We start from the raw sequence: 17046 nt of genomic DNA on the forward strand, positions 1-17046 counted from the left end.
GAGTTCCTTGAGCAGCCTGCATTTCCTCGTGTGACGTCCCCCCGGGTTTCTCAACAGTAGTGGAGCAGACGTTTAGGGCCTGGTCATTCTCTAGGGTGGTGCATTGTTGGGTGTTGAGCAGCATCCCTGACCTCCGCTCACTAGATGCCAGTAATTCCTACTCACCCAGGCTTGACCATCAATCAGAAATGTCCCTGGGCATTGCCCAGTGTTCCCTGGGGATCTGACAACCACCAGCCTGGCCCCTGCCCACCGGAGTCACTGCTGCAGCCAAGCCTTCCCTGGAACACGACAAACTCGGGGGTGGGAGAGGATGGGCGCATACTGTTTCCTCTGATGGCATGCTTGCTTCCAGCTTTCTCCATGGCTTTTTCCTCATCAATCAGATCCCGATTCCACCTTAAATAGCATATTTCCTTGTTTAACTCCCCCCTCCTCATATCTGCTTTTTGCTGTCAATCACTAACTTCTGTTATTCTTTTCTTTTATAGTTTTTTTCTTGCCTGTTGCCGTAACTAGAAATATTAGCCTCACGAGAGTGTAGCGGGTTATCTTATTCACTCAATACCTAGAACGTTATTAGGTTTCAGGAAATGTTATGTTAGTGAAGGCTATGCAAAGTGCTATAGGAGCTAGACAGGTGCTACAAAGCCCGGTTCTTGTCCTCGGGGAGCTCTTGCCAGAAGTAAGCTGTCACATTTAGCAGGGCCCTGTTTGCTGATGAAATAGTAAATGCGTGCTATGGTACATGGCCTCATTTCATCTTTACGACAAGGTTCACAGAGTAGAGATTCCTTAACCTTGTTTTATGGCTGTGAAAACACACCCAGCAAAATTAAAGACACACTTGCCTAAAGACATAGCTAGACAGTGGGGAGTAGGGTTTTCCAGTAGGATTTACTAGGAGGATTTGTCTCAAAGTCTGAAAAGATTTATATGTAATTCTCCCTTTTCCCCACACGGGTTCTCAAAATTTGGTCCTGGATCAGCAGGAACAGCATGACCTGGGAATTTGTTACAATTGCAAGTCCCTGGATCTACAGGTGGGGCCCAGCCATCTACAGTTTATCAAACCCTCCAGGAGTTTCCGGCGTATGTCCAAGGTTGAGGACCTCTGCTGTAAACTATAGCAGCATTCTCCCAGACTCCAACACCCACCCATCCCCCCAAAAAAGAAGAATATCTTGAAGTAGGAATTCCTAATCTTCCTAATCTGGGGAATGCAAATGAACCTTTATGAGCTCTTGGAAATATCTCCATTTTTCCGTATCCATGTGTCTGTGGGAGAGGAGGACCCCCAGTTTCATTAGATTTTCCAGAGGCTCCCATAACCAGAAAAGAACAGATAGTTCAGAGTTAACCTAGAAGCAACTCCAGTCAGCTAGGAGTCAAGCTGAATATTCAATAAACATTGACAGATGGTCTCTTATGTCACTTACCTCTAGTGTTCACACAGTGAGGACGGGAAAGATGTTCAGTATTGCACAGAAAACTCAATGGGTATGTGACTCCATATTTAACATTCATTCTTCACTTTTATCACTGGATCAGAATATTTCCCAGTATTTTTGTGGTGCCAGTGTTGTATTAGGCATACAACATCAATCCTTACCATTGCTCTTTGAAATAAGGGATTTCTCTTTCCCATTTCACTAAAAAAGTAGAGAAATATCAAGTAACCTGGACAAAGCCAGGAGATAGAAGTGGGTTTAGAACTCAGGTCACCAGTGTTCTATTTGATAGGAGATTTTCAAATCTGCAATAACATGGGAAGCAAACTGTTATTTGTTTACATGACACAGTACAACAGGAAACTTCCTTTCTCCCCACGTGTACCTAAAATGCATGAAGAAACTGGGGTGGTGAACCCACAATACAATATGAAGATGACGTATTATAGAATTATACATCTGAAACCCATAAATTTTATTAACCAACGTCACCCCCATAAATTCAATGAAAGAAAATGTATGAAGAAAAAAACATTTTACTTGTTAAAATAAGTTGCCTATTGACATTGCATCATTTCAGAAGAGGTGTCAGCATTTCTAAATAATCTCAAAGTGGCTGCTTTCTAACCTGTTGGCTTTACAATTCTTTGTCCTCTCACCTCTCTTTCTAATAACCGTAACAATCTGGAAATAAGCAATAACATGTGGAATGAGATGTGATATGAATTAACTTGTGAATCTTTTCACTCTTTATTTTGAAATGATAGATTCACGGCAAGTTGCAGAAATAGTTTAGAGATGTCCCAGGTACCCTTCTCCCAGTGGTGACATCTGACATAACCAGAGTGTCATATCAAAATAGGAAAATGATATTGATACAATGCACCTGCCTAATTCAGATTTCACCTTTACATTTTCAGTGTTGCACATTAGGACATTGTTTTCATAAAGTGTTTATTATTATTAATATTAAGATTTTGTGACTGTCTAGGAAACCCTGTATTTTTCATCTGTACCAGCACGCTTGATTAAACATCCTTGCAAGGAAAACATAGCCCTGTATCTAGGGTAAGTAACCATTTTATGAATTGTTACCTTCCTTTCTTTAAAATGTTAGATTTGCCCTCATTGATTCATTCAACAAATATTAAGAAAGATAAGTTTGTCCTGTGTTGCTAGTTGCTAGCCTGCAGGGAGTTCATAGTTGAGGTGGGGGTCAGAGGAAGAGAGATGAAGAGACCAGAAGATACTTAATTCCAACTTAATTCCAGTATACTCTAGTACCACCTGTCACAGATGCTTGATATAAGCACTCATTGCGGGGGGGGGGGCACCCAAGGAGAAAATGCCTAGAAGTTTCGACTGGGGAATTGATGCCAAAACTGGGTTTTGAAGGATGACTAGGAGTTCACTGTGAGGAGAGGAGGCCCAAAATATGAATAGGCTTGGAGCAGAGCATTCAAAGGAATGGATACCATGCCCAGCATGCACTTGGAGGTGATAGGATACAACATTAGAAAAGAAGATATGTACACCATATCAAGATGTTCACCCCTCATCCTAAAGTCAGCGCAGGATTTGGGCCCACGTAATTTGTGTTTAGGAGGATTTCCAAAAAGCCCAGACAAAGAAAACAAAACCACACAACATGAAATAACCTATATAGAAGGAAAGGCCACATAAAGAAGGAGGCAGATTTGGCAGGACTTGTCCACTCACAGGGTATGTGGAAGAGGCAAGCAGGTGGTTTAAGATGGCCCCCAAGTTTCTGATGGAAAGATCAGGGAGAGGGGCAGTGGTCCGGGATGTCATGCTGTTTGCAGGATACTGAAGACACATTAGGCCAGAGATGGGAACAGCAGGTCAAGTACATGTGAGTGATGGTTCTGGCTGCGGACATGAGTGCAGTTACATAGGCGTCATGTGTTCAGTGCTCAGAGCAGATGAGAGAAAAGAAAAAGACGTTGGAAAGCAAGAGGCCCAGAGTTCGGCAGAATGGGATGCAGGGTATGGAGGATGTTCCTGCTGATAGAAAGGGCCTGGAGTGTGGGGGGTGACCAGCCTCCCAAGGAGGGAGTGGGGAGCAGAGGGACAAGGCTAGTCCTGAGCAGGGTGAGGATTCAGCTGCTCCTCCCATAGCAGAAGCATCTCAAATGATAAGATGCAAAATCTGTCATTCCTTTAGAGCTGAGCTGCGGCAGAGTAAACACTAGCCACTAGTGGCTATTTGTATTTAAGTTTTCCATCAACTGATGAGTAGATAAACAAAATATGGTCCATCCATACCATGAAATATTATCCAGCCTTAAAAAGGAAGAAATTCTGACACATGCTACATCACAGATGAAGCTTGAGGACTTTATGCTCAGTGACATAAGCCAGACACAAAAGGACAAACACTGTCTGATCCCACTCAAAGGAGGTCCCTAGAAGAGTCAGATTCACAGAGAAAGAAAGTAGATGGTGGGAGCCAGGTGCTGAGAGGGGGATGGGAGTTGGTGTTTAATGGGGATAGAGTTTCGGTTTGGGAAGGTGAGAAAGTTTGGAGACGGATGGTGGGGATGGCTGCACAGTAATGTGAATGTGCTTAATGCCACTGAGCTGTACACTTAGAAATGGTTAAGTTGGTAAAATTTATATTATATGCTACCACAATTAAAATAAAATAAATTGTGAAATAGAAATTTTAAGTTGTGTGTATTTTACCACAATTTTAAAAATTAAACAAAAAATTTAATTAACTAAAACAAAATACAGTGAAAAGTCCACACAGTCCAGCTAACCACATTTCAGGCATTCAGGGTGACTAGCACTGCCCTTTGGGACAGCTCAGAAATAGAACATTTACATCGGATCCAGTCCACCATCTCATTTTGTATGGGCTAGTGAGCTGAGAACGGTCTTTACATCTTTATGTGCTTGGAAAAAATCAAAAGACTAATATTTCACTCAGCAATAAAAAAATGAAATCTTGCCATTTGGGACAACATGGTCGTGTTGGTGAGGATGAGGGTCAATGAGTATGAGGCTAAGTGGGTTCCCCTTCTGTGGAGGGACAGTTTGGCAGAATCTGTCAGAATGTTCAACACATTCTCAGATACAACAATCCCATTTCTAGTAAGTTAACCTACAATTTTAACTTATGTTACTAGTGCATTCCCTTCCTGAGACCTTTGTCCCAGCTAGTCCCTCTGCCTGGACTGTCCCTTCCTCTTACAGTCAAGGAGAATAGCATTCTAGGCAGCAGGGACAGCATGTGCAAAGGCCCTAAGGCAGTCAAAATAGAGCCTAGCCAGAATGGCTCAGGAGTTGCGCATCGACCTATCATCCAGGAGATCGAGGTTAAATTCCCAGTCAGGGCACATGCCTGGGTTGCAGGCTCAATCCCCAGCAGGGGGCGTCCAGGAGGCAGCCAATCAGTGACTCTCATCATTGATGTTTCTATCCATCTCTCCCTTCGTCTTTCTGATATCAATTTTAAAAATATTAAAAAAAAGAAATACCCACCTCAATGCCAGGTTCTAAAATAAAACCAAAACCAAAAATAAGTAAATAAACAAAATAATATTCCACAGTTCATGCTTCAGAGTTCCTTTCTTCCTTCTCCCAATGTTTTATTGGTTTTGATATCAACTGTAGATTCAGCCCAGTGGGCTTCCTTCAGGAGTCAAAATAGAACAACCCCTGATGGCATGAAAGTACAAACCCAAAACCATAACCATAAAAAGACCCTAAACAAAGTGGGAACATATGAATAAAACTTGGATCCATAATTCTATTATTCTAAACAAGCATTCACAAGCAAGTCCTAGCATCTTATCTCCTGCTAACCTATACCACAAGCGGTACTGACTGGACTCAAGTGGCACAGAGCCCAAGTGGCATGAAGCCCAAGTGGTGCAAAGAACAAGTGGCACAAAACCCAAGCACAGGGATAAAGGACCCCGCAGTGTGCATGCCATTTTGACTTACCCAGTCGTGGAGTCCATCTGCTCCCTAGAAACCACAGGCAATTAGGACCCCAACCTGGCAGTCTGGGACTTACTGAGGTCCACACTGTCCCAGCTGGGTCATCAAAAACTATAACCAGAATGTAAGTTTGGCTGCCTGCTGCAATGAAAGCCAAACTTATGAGACTAGCGCTGGTGCAAAAGGAAAGAGATTTATTCAGGTGCTGCGACCTGGGAGAATGGTGGACTACCATCTCAAAGACAATCCCCCCTTCCTGCTCAAGCCCACAGGGATAGGCAGGGGAGGGCTTTTTTTCCTATCCAATTATCTTTTTTTTTTTTTTTTAATCCTCACCAGAGGATATTTTTTCCATTGCTTTTCAGAGAGAAGGAGGGAGGGAGGGAGGGAGAGAGAGAAAGAGAAAAGGAGAGAGGGAGAAAGAAACATCAATGTGAAAGACACACATCAATTGGTTGCCTCTCCCATGCAGTGGGGCCGGGACTGAGCCTGCAACCAAGGTACGTGCCCTTGGCAGGAATCGAACCTGGGACCCTTTAGTCCATGGGCCGACGCTCTAACAGCTGAGCCAAGCTGGCTAGGGCAAACCAATTCTTTTGTTTGTTTTTGGCACACTTGGGCCCTGTGCATTCATCTTTCTAGCTTTTGGCATGCTCAGGCCCTGTCCATTCATCTTTATAGATTTTGGTGCATTCAGTGTAAGAATCTACCCCTGCAACATCTTGACCAATGGGGGAGGCTTCCTGGAGCTCCCTGCCTGTCTATGGTATGAGGGTCAGTGGAGAGCGGGGCAGAGGGTGGAGGCTTCAAGACCCGCCGTCAGGCCCACCTCCTGATGTTGGACACAGCATCCACACATCGGGGGAACCAGTTGGAGTCCATGGGGCACCCCTGGATGCTGGCATGCCTGCGTCCTCTGTGCAGTGCTCACACGTCCCAGCCCTCCAGAGTGGCCAGCCAACCTGTGCCCACCCTGCTGCTGGCTGTCCACACTTGGACTGACTGTCTATGGCAACAACATGGTCACACTTTTAAAATCACGTTATTTCAAGAATTCAAATACCCAGGCTATGGAAATTTACTCATGCAAAAATAGATGGCCATATATGGATGATGGATAGATAGATGACAGGTAGAACCTAAATGATTCCTTATTTAAAAAGGAATTTTGTTTGGGTGTAACATTTTTAGAGTGCTTGCCTTTTTTTTTTTTTCTTCTTCTTGTGTGAAATTCTCTTAATTTAACTCTTTTATTGTTTATTTCAGACAACAACTTTTTTTGACGAGAAATAACTTTCAGAGCAGTCTCTTTCCATTTTCCATCCCTACGTCATTGCAGGTAGTTATTATATGGAACAATCTGAAGGATGCTCAAAATACATAATACTTAGGGTAAAGGTATAATTTGGAAATATCACATTAGTCTGTTTTTTGTTAGTTTGGAGTTTATTTTACAAAACGTATCTCTTAAAGAGATTGAGAGCAATTTCTAAGCCAAAAGGAGGGTTGATTCTATTCTGCCCTTACTACCAAAGTAGTACCCTTTTTTCCCTGAAAAAGGAAGCAGACTTGTTGCCAGTGCTCCCCATAGCTGGTTGTGTGTTTGGAATAGATAGCTTATATGCACTAATTTCAGGGCCTCCCTAAATTGCCCTAAACCAAAACAGAAAAACCTTTATCCGCAGTAACTGTCTTGAGAAGTTCTACCATTAGTGCCTATGCTAAAGAAATTTCGCCATCTATTAAATACCAATGTTTTTCTTAGAAACAACAGTTATGCTCATCATATATGCTCCTCATTCAGCATCTATCTTTGGGCTTAACCCTCAGACAAGGGTTTTTGAGAGAGAGAAACGTAGATTTGTTGTTCCACTCATTTATTTATTTATACATTTATTGGTCGATTCTTGTATGTGTCCAGATCAAAGATTGAACCTGCAACCTTAGCATATCGGGATGATGCTCTAACCAACTGAGCTACCCGTCAGGGCCTCCTCAAAGAAAGTTTTGATTAGGGAGGAGATGGAGTGAATTTAGGTGCCTGAGGCCACCAAACACCAATTGCATCCTCACACCAATTTCAACCTCCCAGTTTTGGTTCCAGCTGACCTCAGGATACATAGTCCCCAATATCTAGGAACTAAACAGCTCCTGCTGGCACTAAAGTTTCTTGGATGCGTGTCTAGAAGTATTGCTTCACAAGTTGATACCCGAAAAGATGTGCTTATTGATGCCATATGTGTCATTATTTGTAGGTTGGCATTCCAGAAGTATCATCAGCACATTTTGCTGGTTCAGTATTGGTGTTAGTAGTGAATCAGAAAGTCTATATTTATGATTATGAAGCTGGTTCCTGGAATGCATCTACAGGTATATGTTCTTTTTGTGTGTTTTTATTTATTGATTTGGGGGAGAGGGGAAGGGAGAGAAAGAGAGAGAGACAGAAACATCAATGTGAGAGAGAAACATCAATCGGTTGCCTCCGCACATGCCCTACCTGGGATCAAACCTGCAACCTGGGTACGTGCCCTGACTGGGAATTGAACCCACCACTTCTTGGTGTATGGGATGATGTTCCAACCAGCTGAGCCAACTGGCCAAGGCCTTTTTGTGTTTTTTATTTTGTTTGGATTCAGCCAACATCAGAGAAATGGTTATTAATTTCGGAAGAGCAAACCATACTGCTACTTGGATGTCCACCCCTGAATGTTACTTTGTTCTTTGTTTTTATTATTTTATTTTATTTTATATTTTATTTTATTTTATTTTATCTTATCTTATTTTATTTTATTTTATTTTATTTTGTTAATCCTCACTGAGGGTATTTTTTCCATTGAATTTTTTAGAGAGAGTGGAAGGGAGGGAGGGGGGAGAGAGAGAAAAACAGAGAGAGAAACATTGATGTGAGAGAGAGAGACACTGATTGGTTGGTTGCCTCCCTCATGCACCCCAGCTGGGGCAGGGATCAAACCTGCAACCCCAGTATGTGACCTTGGCCAGAATCGAACCCACAACCCTTTCGTGCTTGAGTCAACACTCTACCATAAAGCAACACCCACCAGGGCTATTCTTTAAAATTCAAATGGAAGTTGGCCTGAATCCCCATTGTATAGGGTGGGAACCTAGTGTTTCCACTGTGGATTATAGTTACAAGCCAGAAAAAACGTCTCTGGGCAAGAATGACTCCTAGATGCTTGGTTGATGGGATATTCAGTCCCATGTACTTCGTATTAGGGACAGGGAACAGTAGAGAACGCTAGTTCAATGAAGAGAGAGAAAGGAGAGAACCCTGAGGTAGGAGGCAAGGAGATGGGGTCAAGAATAAAGATGGGAGCCCTGGCTGGTGTGGCTCAGTTGGTTGAGCATGATCCTGTGCACCAAAAGGTCACTGATTCAGTTCCTAGTCAGGGCACATGCCCAGGTTGTGGGTTTGGTCTCGGGCCAGGAGTCAGGGTGCATGCAGGAGGCAACTGATTGATATTTCTCTCTCACATTGATGTTTCTTTCTCTCTCTCTCTGCCCCTCTCTTCCTTTCTCCCTCTAAAATCAATAAAAACATTTTAAAAAAGAATAAAGATCGGAGATGTTATTCTTTAGAAAAGAGGGATGGCCTTCTCTTTTTTCAGAAAAAGGGAAGAAAGCAGAGGGAGTGTCACTGCTGACATCCAGGGGTGTATTATTCTGAGGGGTGGCTATCCTGGGCACTGTGGGGTGCTGAGAAGCATCCTTGGGTTCTACCCACTCCATGCCAGGAGCAACCCCCCTGCCAAGTCTTGACAACAAAAATATCTCCAAACAACACTCAGTGCTCCCTGGAAGGTCCAGATCCCCTTAGTGGAGAACCCCTGGGTTGGTAGATCACCATCTGGCAATTTGTTATTCTTTTGCTTCACTTATATTAGTTTTGGGGAAAGACCGTGGGCCCCCCAAGATGGCACCCTGCCCCCATCAACGGGGCACCTGCCAGGTGCTCGCTAAACACTGGCGGGTGAGTTGATCACAGCCCTCCGGGAGGGACAGGGAAGCACAGCAGAAGGGTCCCCCTCGACTTGGCCTCTGTCTTACTTTTCATTAGTGTTCCAGTTTGACTGTCAGCAGGTGATTGGGTGAATTTTAGTACATCGACACCTGGAGTGTTCCAAGCCCCTTGGTGGAGGTGTGGGTCCTGTATATAAATGAGCCCTAGAGAATGTACGTAACCCAAGTAAGGCTCGGCTACCTGGGGGCCAGTTTGAGGACCAGCTCATCGGTGTATCACACCCGAACCTAACACAAACCTGCCTTCAGTTGACCAACATGTTACAGAACTTCCCATCCACAACCAAACTGCCTCAAAGTCCTCTGCCTTCCTCTGTCTCCTTCCAGATCCCCTCACACTGCCCTTCCTTCATTCCTCATCTCGACTGCACTCCTGATCTTCCAGTGCAGTTCTGTTCTTCTCTTTTTTTATTGATTTTAGAGAGAGGAAGGGGGGGAAAGAGAGAAACATCTATTCCTTGTTCCACTTATTGATGCATTCACTGGTTGACTTTTGTATGTGCCCTGACTGGAGATTGAACCCACAACCTTGGCAAATCGAGACGATGCTCTAACCAACTGAGCTACCTGGCAGGGCCCCGTTCTGTTATTTTCTCTCTCATAGTTCATGGTTCTTTTTCCTTTTTGGGGGGGAGGGCATAAAATTCATAGAAAACTATCCATTTTAAAGTGTACAATTCAGTGACATTTAGTACATTTGCAATGTTGTACAACTGTCACCACTATCAAGTTCTAGAACATTCTCATCATTCCAAAAAGAAAGTCAGTGCCCATTAAGCAGTCTCTCCCTATCCCCCTCCACCAGGCCCTGACAACAACTAATATGCTTTTTATCTCTACGAATTTGCCTGCTCTGGACATTTCATATGAAGAAATTGTACAATACATGGCCTTCTGTGTCTGGCTTCTTTCACTCAGCATAATGTTTTTGAAATTGGTCCACGTTGTAGTGTCACTGCTTCACTTCCTTTTATGGCTGAATAATATTCCAGTTGAGGATGGGCCACTTTTGTCTGTCCATTCATCACCTGGCAGATGTTTGGGTGGCTTCTTCCTTTTGGCCACTGTGGGTAGAGCTGCTGTGAACATTGGTGTCCGAGTTTTTCTGTGGATGTGTGTTCTCATTTCCCTTGGGTAGATACCTAGGAGTGGAATTGCTGGGTCATATGGAATTCCATATTTAACTTATTGAGGAACCGTCAGGGCTCCTTGTAATGTGAATCAATCTAGTCCATCCTTCCTCTCTCCATCAGTTTCCTTAATGGCGTCCAAAAAGCTAACTGCCCCCCAGCCCCTGGCACCCACCATTCTGCTTCCTGACTCTCTGGATTTGACTTCTCTAGGGACCTCCTATAAATAGAATCATACACTATTTGCCTTTTTGTGTCTGGTTTATTTCACTCAACATAATGTCCTCAAGGCTCATCCATGTTATAGCACGTGTCAGAGTTTCCTTCCTTTTTAAGACTTAACAACATTCCATGGTCTGGGTGGACCACGTTTTGTTTTGCAGTCATCTGCCGATGGACGCTTGGGTTGCTTCTGTGGTTTAGCTATTGTGAATAATACTGCTTGAACATGTATATACAAATATCTTCCTGATTCCCTGCTTTAAATTTTTTTTTGTATACACCCAGAAGTGGAATTGAGTTGGCTCTGATTCCTGGCAACCCTCTGAATGACGATGTCCACAGCGTCCTGCTCTCAGCAGCCCTGCTCAGCTCCTGTGGCCTCAGGCCTGTGGCTTCTTTTATGGAGTCAATCCATCCTATATTTCCCTTTCCCCTTTTCCTGCTGCCCTTTATTTTCCCCAGCATTACTGTCTTCTCCAAAGACCCCTTCCTTGTCATCATGTTCGTGAAGTAGAACAGTTTCAGTTTTGTCATTTTTGCCTCCAGCGATATTTCAGGCTTAATTTGCACCAGGATCCACTTGTTTGTCTCTCTGGCAGTTCAGGGTATCTGTAGAGCTCTCCTCCAACACCATATTTCAAATGAATCTATATTTTCCTACCAGCCTCCCTCACTGTCCAACTTTCGTATCCGTACATAGCAATTGGGGATACGAGGGTGTGGATGACTGTAGCCTTGGTCTCTAAGGACACAGCTTGGCTCTTGGTGATCTTTCCAAAGTCTCCCACTGCTGCCCTTCTGAGCCTCAGCCTTCTCCAGATTTCTTGAGTTTAGTCTCCATTTGAATTGGTGACTGAACCAAAGTAAGCAAAATCTCTAACAATGGCGATGTCTTTCTTCATTGTCTGTGTTAAAGTTGCACGTCTTCTGTAGTCATGATCTGGTCATTCTAGTTTCAGTTCTTTGAGGAACTGACACACTGTTTGCCGCACCTGCACCGTTTCCATACCCAACAGGGCACGAAGGTTCCACTTTCTTCACATTCTCTCCAATACTGGTTGTTTTCTGTTTCCTTTCAAGCCAAAGTTTCTGCATATAAAATGGAATCAGAGAACACCTTGATAAGAGAAGGGCGTTCTTCCTGCAATTTTGGCATAATCCTAAAAGAGTGTCCACAAAACCAGTGCTTCTCAACTGGGCACAGTTCTTGGGGACAGTTCTGCCCCCTATATGACACTTGGCAATGTGGGGAGGTATTTTTGGATGTCCAGACTGCAGGAAGGCACTACTGACACTGAGTCATTAGAGGCAGGGGTGCTGCAAAATGTCCCACAGTACACAGGATGACCCCACAACCAAAACCCATCTGGCCCCAAATGTCAATAGCAGGCTGATAAACCCCTCTCTGACCTTTTCTCTGAATTTCAGGTAACTCATAGTTTTTAAATGATCTTTTCCTTTCAGGCATAAAATACCCCGTTTCACATATTTCTGGTGACAATTGTTGTTATAGTGAACATCCCTTTTGCTTGGTGAGTACAGTGTGTCATTTAAAAAAAAAAAATCTTTATTGATTTCAGAGGTAGGAAGGGAGAGGGGGAGAGAGATAGAAACATCAATGATGAGAGAAAGCCATTGATCGGCTGCCTCCTGCACGCCCCCTGCTGGGGATCGAGTCCAAAACCCTGGCATGTGCCCTGATCGGGAATGAAACCTCCATCTCCTGGATCCTATGTTGATGCTCAACCACTGAGCCACCCCGGCCGGACTGGTGTGTCATTTTTTAACTCTGCTCTGAACACAGATGGAAATAGGACAGGCCTACACCTTGGGACTGGACCCGTAGACTTGGGCAATGTCATTTCCCCAGGGCTCAGGAGGGGCTCTGAAGCTGCTTTCAGATCAGCTGGCTAGCACGCTATGAATAGATCCATCTACCTTCCATTTTTTGGAACTTGTTATTTTTAAATAATTATAGACTCTACAGGAAGTTGAAAAAAATCATACAGAGTCCCATGGACCCTTCCCTCTGCTTTCCCCAGCAGCTACATCTTACATAACTGTAGTATCATCCTAAAACCAGTATTGACATGGATACAGTGTGTGTGGTTCTAGCATTTTATCATATTGTCATATCACAGAACCATTGCTGCCATTGAAATACAAGATTGTCTGTCCCATTACCCCAGAGCTCCATACCTCCCTGCCCCATCTCACCCCAGCCCCTGATAAACACTAATCTGTTCTCCATCTCTATAATTTTATCACTTCAAGAATGTTATAGAAATGGAATCATACAATAGGGAACCTTGAGGATTAGCTTTTCTCAGCTAAGTTCTCTGGAGACTCATCTAATTTGTTGTGTATACCTCTACTCTGTCCCTTTTCATTGCCAGTAATATTGCATGGTCTGAACGTACCAGAATTTGGTTGCCTCCACTTTTGGGTATTGCAAAAAAAGCTGCTTTGAACACTTATGTACAGATTTTTGTATGGTCATAAGTTTTCATTTTTCTGGGATAAATGCTTGGTAGTTTAACCTTTGGCATCAATCTCCCCTTTTTTTACTGAGATACAATTGACATAACATTGTGTAAGTTTAAGTGTACAAGGTGGTGATTTGATGCATATATTGTAATATGATGACCACTGTAGGGTTACCTCCATCATGGCACATCATTGCCAATTCTCTTTAGTGGTGGGAACCTTTAAGATCTAGTCTCTTAGCAACTTTGAAGTTTACAATACAGCAGTGTTGTCTATAATCACTCCACTGTGCATTAGATCTGCAGGAGTTATGTATCTACTGGCTGCAACTTTGTGACCTTCAACAGCATCTGCTCACCCCCCAAATCTCATTTTAAAGAGACTGTTCTGTGTGTGTGTTCTTCCAGGAAATAAGTAATTTCGTTTTTGCTTATTTGTATGGAGATGAGATATCTCAGACCAGTATATATTTCTCAAATACCCAGGGATACAAATTTCAGAAGTATGTCCATGAAAGACAGGTATGTTCATTTGGGTAAGAAAGGGAGCAAAAAAATATATGTCTCATGTGTGCTTGGAGTAATTAGTGCTCAGTGGGTGAACCAGGGCTTTTCTCTCTTGATGTGGTAGGGAAAATTCCAGGTCATAGGAGCTGGCTAGGGAGATTAGGGAGTGAGGAAAGGTACAAAAGGTTTTAGGTGATAGCACGTTTAGGAAGTGCTTATGAAAACTGTGGTGCCACAGGAGAGGCTGCACATTAACTATGATACTTAACCCCATGCCCACCTGAAGATCAATACCATTATGACCCCCATTCCCCCATTTTACAGATGAGATCGGTACTGGATTGAATTTACTCCACCCAGAACCTCAGAATGTAGTCTTACTTGGAAATAGGGTCTCTGCAGTTGTAATTTAAGTCAAGACACTAACAAGGACAGAATTCCACCCAACACAATACAACCTTCCTGTGTACAACAAAAAATGTACTAACCCCTCCCCAGGAGAGGAGGTAAAGTCCTAGAGTAATGTTTACTCTTCTCCTTGATGTCCAGTCACTTTGATACCAATGATTAATACAAAGAGTATTCATGCTCTGTGTGTGTGTGTGAGGTTATTGGTGATGGTGGGACCTCTGGGAGGTGTTTAAGTCATAAGGGTGGAGCCCTCATGAATGGGATGAATGCTCTTATAAAAGAGGCCCCAGAGAGCTTGCTAGCCCCCTTCTGCCTTGTGAGTACACAGCAAGAAGTCTGTGACCCAGAAGAGGGCCCTCACTTAACCATGTGGGCACCTTGATCTCAGACTTCTAGCCTCCAGAACTGTGAGAAATAAATTTCTGTTGTTTATAAGCCACCCAGCCTGTGATATTTTGTCATAGCAGCCCAAACGGACTAAGACGAAGGGTTAGGGCTTTAACCCATGAATTTGAGGGGATGGGGCGAGCACAGTTCAGTCCATAGCACTGTATATTATAGAACCTTCCCCCAAATCAGAGGCTTAATTAAGATAGTGGTCTCTCTCACCTGGAAGATGTCAGCTTGGCCTTGTGCTCCAGCGTGGCTGCTGGACAGTCTATTGACCAGCCAAAACTCTAGAGTGAGGGACCCAGGCAGAGATGAAGGAGCTAGGCATGCATCTAGCATGGTTCTGGGTCACACCACTTTCTCCAACACCCCAACACAAAGCTGTCTTTACTCAAGATTCTGCCCTAGATGCTACATTTCCACAGAGGCTAAATAGATCATAATTTTTTAAAATTTTCCTTCATTTTAGCTCATTGGGTAATCTAAAGTAAACCTTAGAATTAAATATATGTTTACAATTTATTCACATGCAACTTTTTTTGTTTGTTTCACAGGCAGAACTAGTCGGGTCTTTGGGTGGGATCTTCTACTTTCACTCCGTGTCGCAGGTTGGGCTGCTTCTCTTTAATCATGGGAAGGTGAGTCACTGGGACGGGGGGGGGAGGATGACTTAAATCACCTTTGCCCCAAGCCAGAGTTTTATTAAAACCCACACACTTAGATTTTCATATCTGAAATCCATTTGGCTTTTCATTTACCTATCCATCCACTTAACAATCCATCCATCCACTCATCCATTCAACCACTTATCCACCCACATATCCATCCATCCATCCATCCATCCATCCATCCATCCATCCATCCATCCATCCATCCATCATTTACCTACTTACCAGTGCATCCACCCACCCATTCATCTACCTGCCTTTCATCAGATTCCCATTCACCTCCCCCCCCCCGTTTGTTCCTCACTCGGTCACACACTCAGTGTGTGAGTCGTGCCCACTGAGCAGCAGGAATGATATTCAAGATGTGGTATATGTACCACTGATGATGTACAAGATCGTTTTTAAAATGTTTTAAATTTATTGACTAGATCATTTTAAATATCTCACATCAAACTTTTAAAAACAATTATTTTCATGTATATTCAGAAAATCAGTACATAAGACCTGTGCATCACAGATTTCATTTAGGATAAGACTGAGTTAAGAAGAGGAGTCAGTCCATTTAAACTGCATTAGAAGATACAATATTAATTCAGAAAGAGATTAAGTACAGTCCGGACCTGGTATTGCACACATTGTGAGTGGACTGTGCAGCTCTGAAGCTTGGGGGAGACCCACCATCAGGAAGCCTCGGGAGCTTGGGCTGTTATTCAGCTGAAAGCCCCACCTTCTAACACCTGATTGGCCCAGCCCCCATCCAGAATCAATCATTAGTATAAACTGCAGGGCTGCCCTGAATTACAGAGACACTCCCATTACCCTGGGAATCCCAAGAATTTAGTGGCTGAGAAGTCCAGCTCCTGGTTACCACCTACGCCGACTGGTCAGGCCTGACCACGGCCCTCAGGAAAGCTTTACCTGGCAGGCGCCCTGGGGATGCTCCTCCCTCGCTCCAGGCTCGGGGCGAGATGAGTCAGGATGCCCTGCAGGCTCCAAAGGACTTGCAGTCGCCCCGGGCCCTGTGGGCGGCCTTCTTTCCCAGGTCTTTACCGTCAGTCTTCTGCTCAAGTCCTCTTCGGGAGCCTCCCTGTGGAGGGAGGAGGGGAAAACCTGGCCCGCAGTCAGCACCTTTTCGCACCAAGCCCTGGGCCCTCTCCCTTCCCCCGCCCCTGGGTGCATAAGACTACAGGAGCCTTTTGTGGGGCTCTCTCCATAGTGAGAGGACCCCCTCGCCTGTGCTGATCCAGCAGACCCTCCCCCGGGGCGGGGCGCGCGCGCACACACACACACACACACACACACACACACCCCACCCCCCCCCCTCGCTGTTTCCTCTGCCTCTTCTCTGCTGACTCCCCCGCAGCGAGCAATTCAAGGCTGAACTCTCCTGTTTCCTTGTTGCCTTAATTGGCTGCTCCAACTGGGCAGCTCCACTGAGCAGTTGTAATACCTGGGGACCAAGGCCCCCGGTTCACAACACAGTGGGATGAGCTGGGGGTAAGAACTCACACTCACTGTCCCTTGGACACCTCGTACCGATGGCCTGGCTGGGGCCCACGGTGTGGGGCAGGACCGGTCACGCCCAGCGGCCGTGCAGCCAGTCCTCACCCTGAGACTTAGTTCGCCCCTGGAGGCACTTAGAAAACCAGCCAGCAGTCCCTCCCTCCTCTCCACCGTGCTCCTCCCGGGAAGGGGACACAGCTGTCTTGGTGGGACTCACTTATGAACCAGTGACAGTGATTTTTTAAATTCCATCCTTGCACAGTGCTGTCAG

The 17046-nt window shown here is 44.4% G+C and overlaps 1 protein-coding gene across 1 annotated transcript in view; it reads left to right on the forward strand.

Moving 5' to 3' along the window:
* CATSPERD (cation channel sperm associated auxiliary subunit delta) overlaps nucleotides 1-17046 on the forward strand; it is a gene marked incomplete at its 3' end in the record, with an annotated part of 43738 nt that overhangs the window by 973 nt on the left and 25719 nt on the right. Inside the window, exons 2-7 of the mRNA XM_081135450.1 lie at nucleotides 1446-1500; nucleotides 2443-2519; nucleotides 6687-6759; nucleotides 7676-7790; nucleotides 12275-12342; nucleotides 15159-15242. Of these exons, the coding sequence (XP_080991576.1) occupies nucleotides 1471-1500; nucleotides 2443-2519; nucleotides 6687-6759; nucleotides 7676-7790; nucleotides 12275-12342; nucleotides 15159-15242 (447 nt within the window). The 5' untranslated portion in view covers nucleotides 1446-1470. The remainder of the gene's footprint in view (nucleotides 1-1445; nucleotides 1501-2442; nucleotides 2520-6686; nucleotides 6760-7675; nucleotides 7791-12274; nucleotides 12343-15158; nucleotides 15243-17046) is intronic.

Source organism: Miniopterus schreibersii, assembly GCF_964146895.1.
Source record: "Miniopterus schreibersii genome assembly, chromosome: 4".
Classification (NCBI taxonomy): domain Eukaryota; kingdom Metazoa; phylum Chordata; class Mammalia; order Chiroptera; family Miniopteridae; genus Miniopterus; species Miniopterus schreibersii.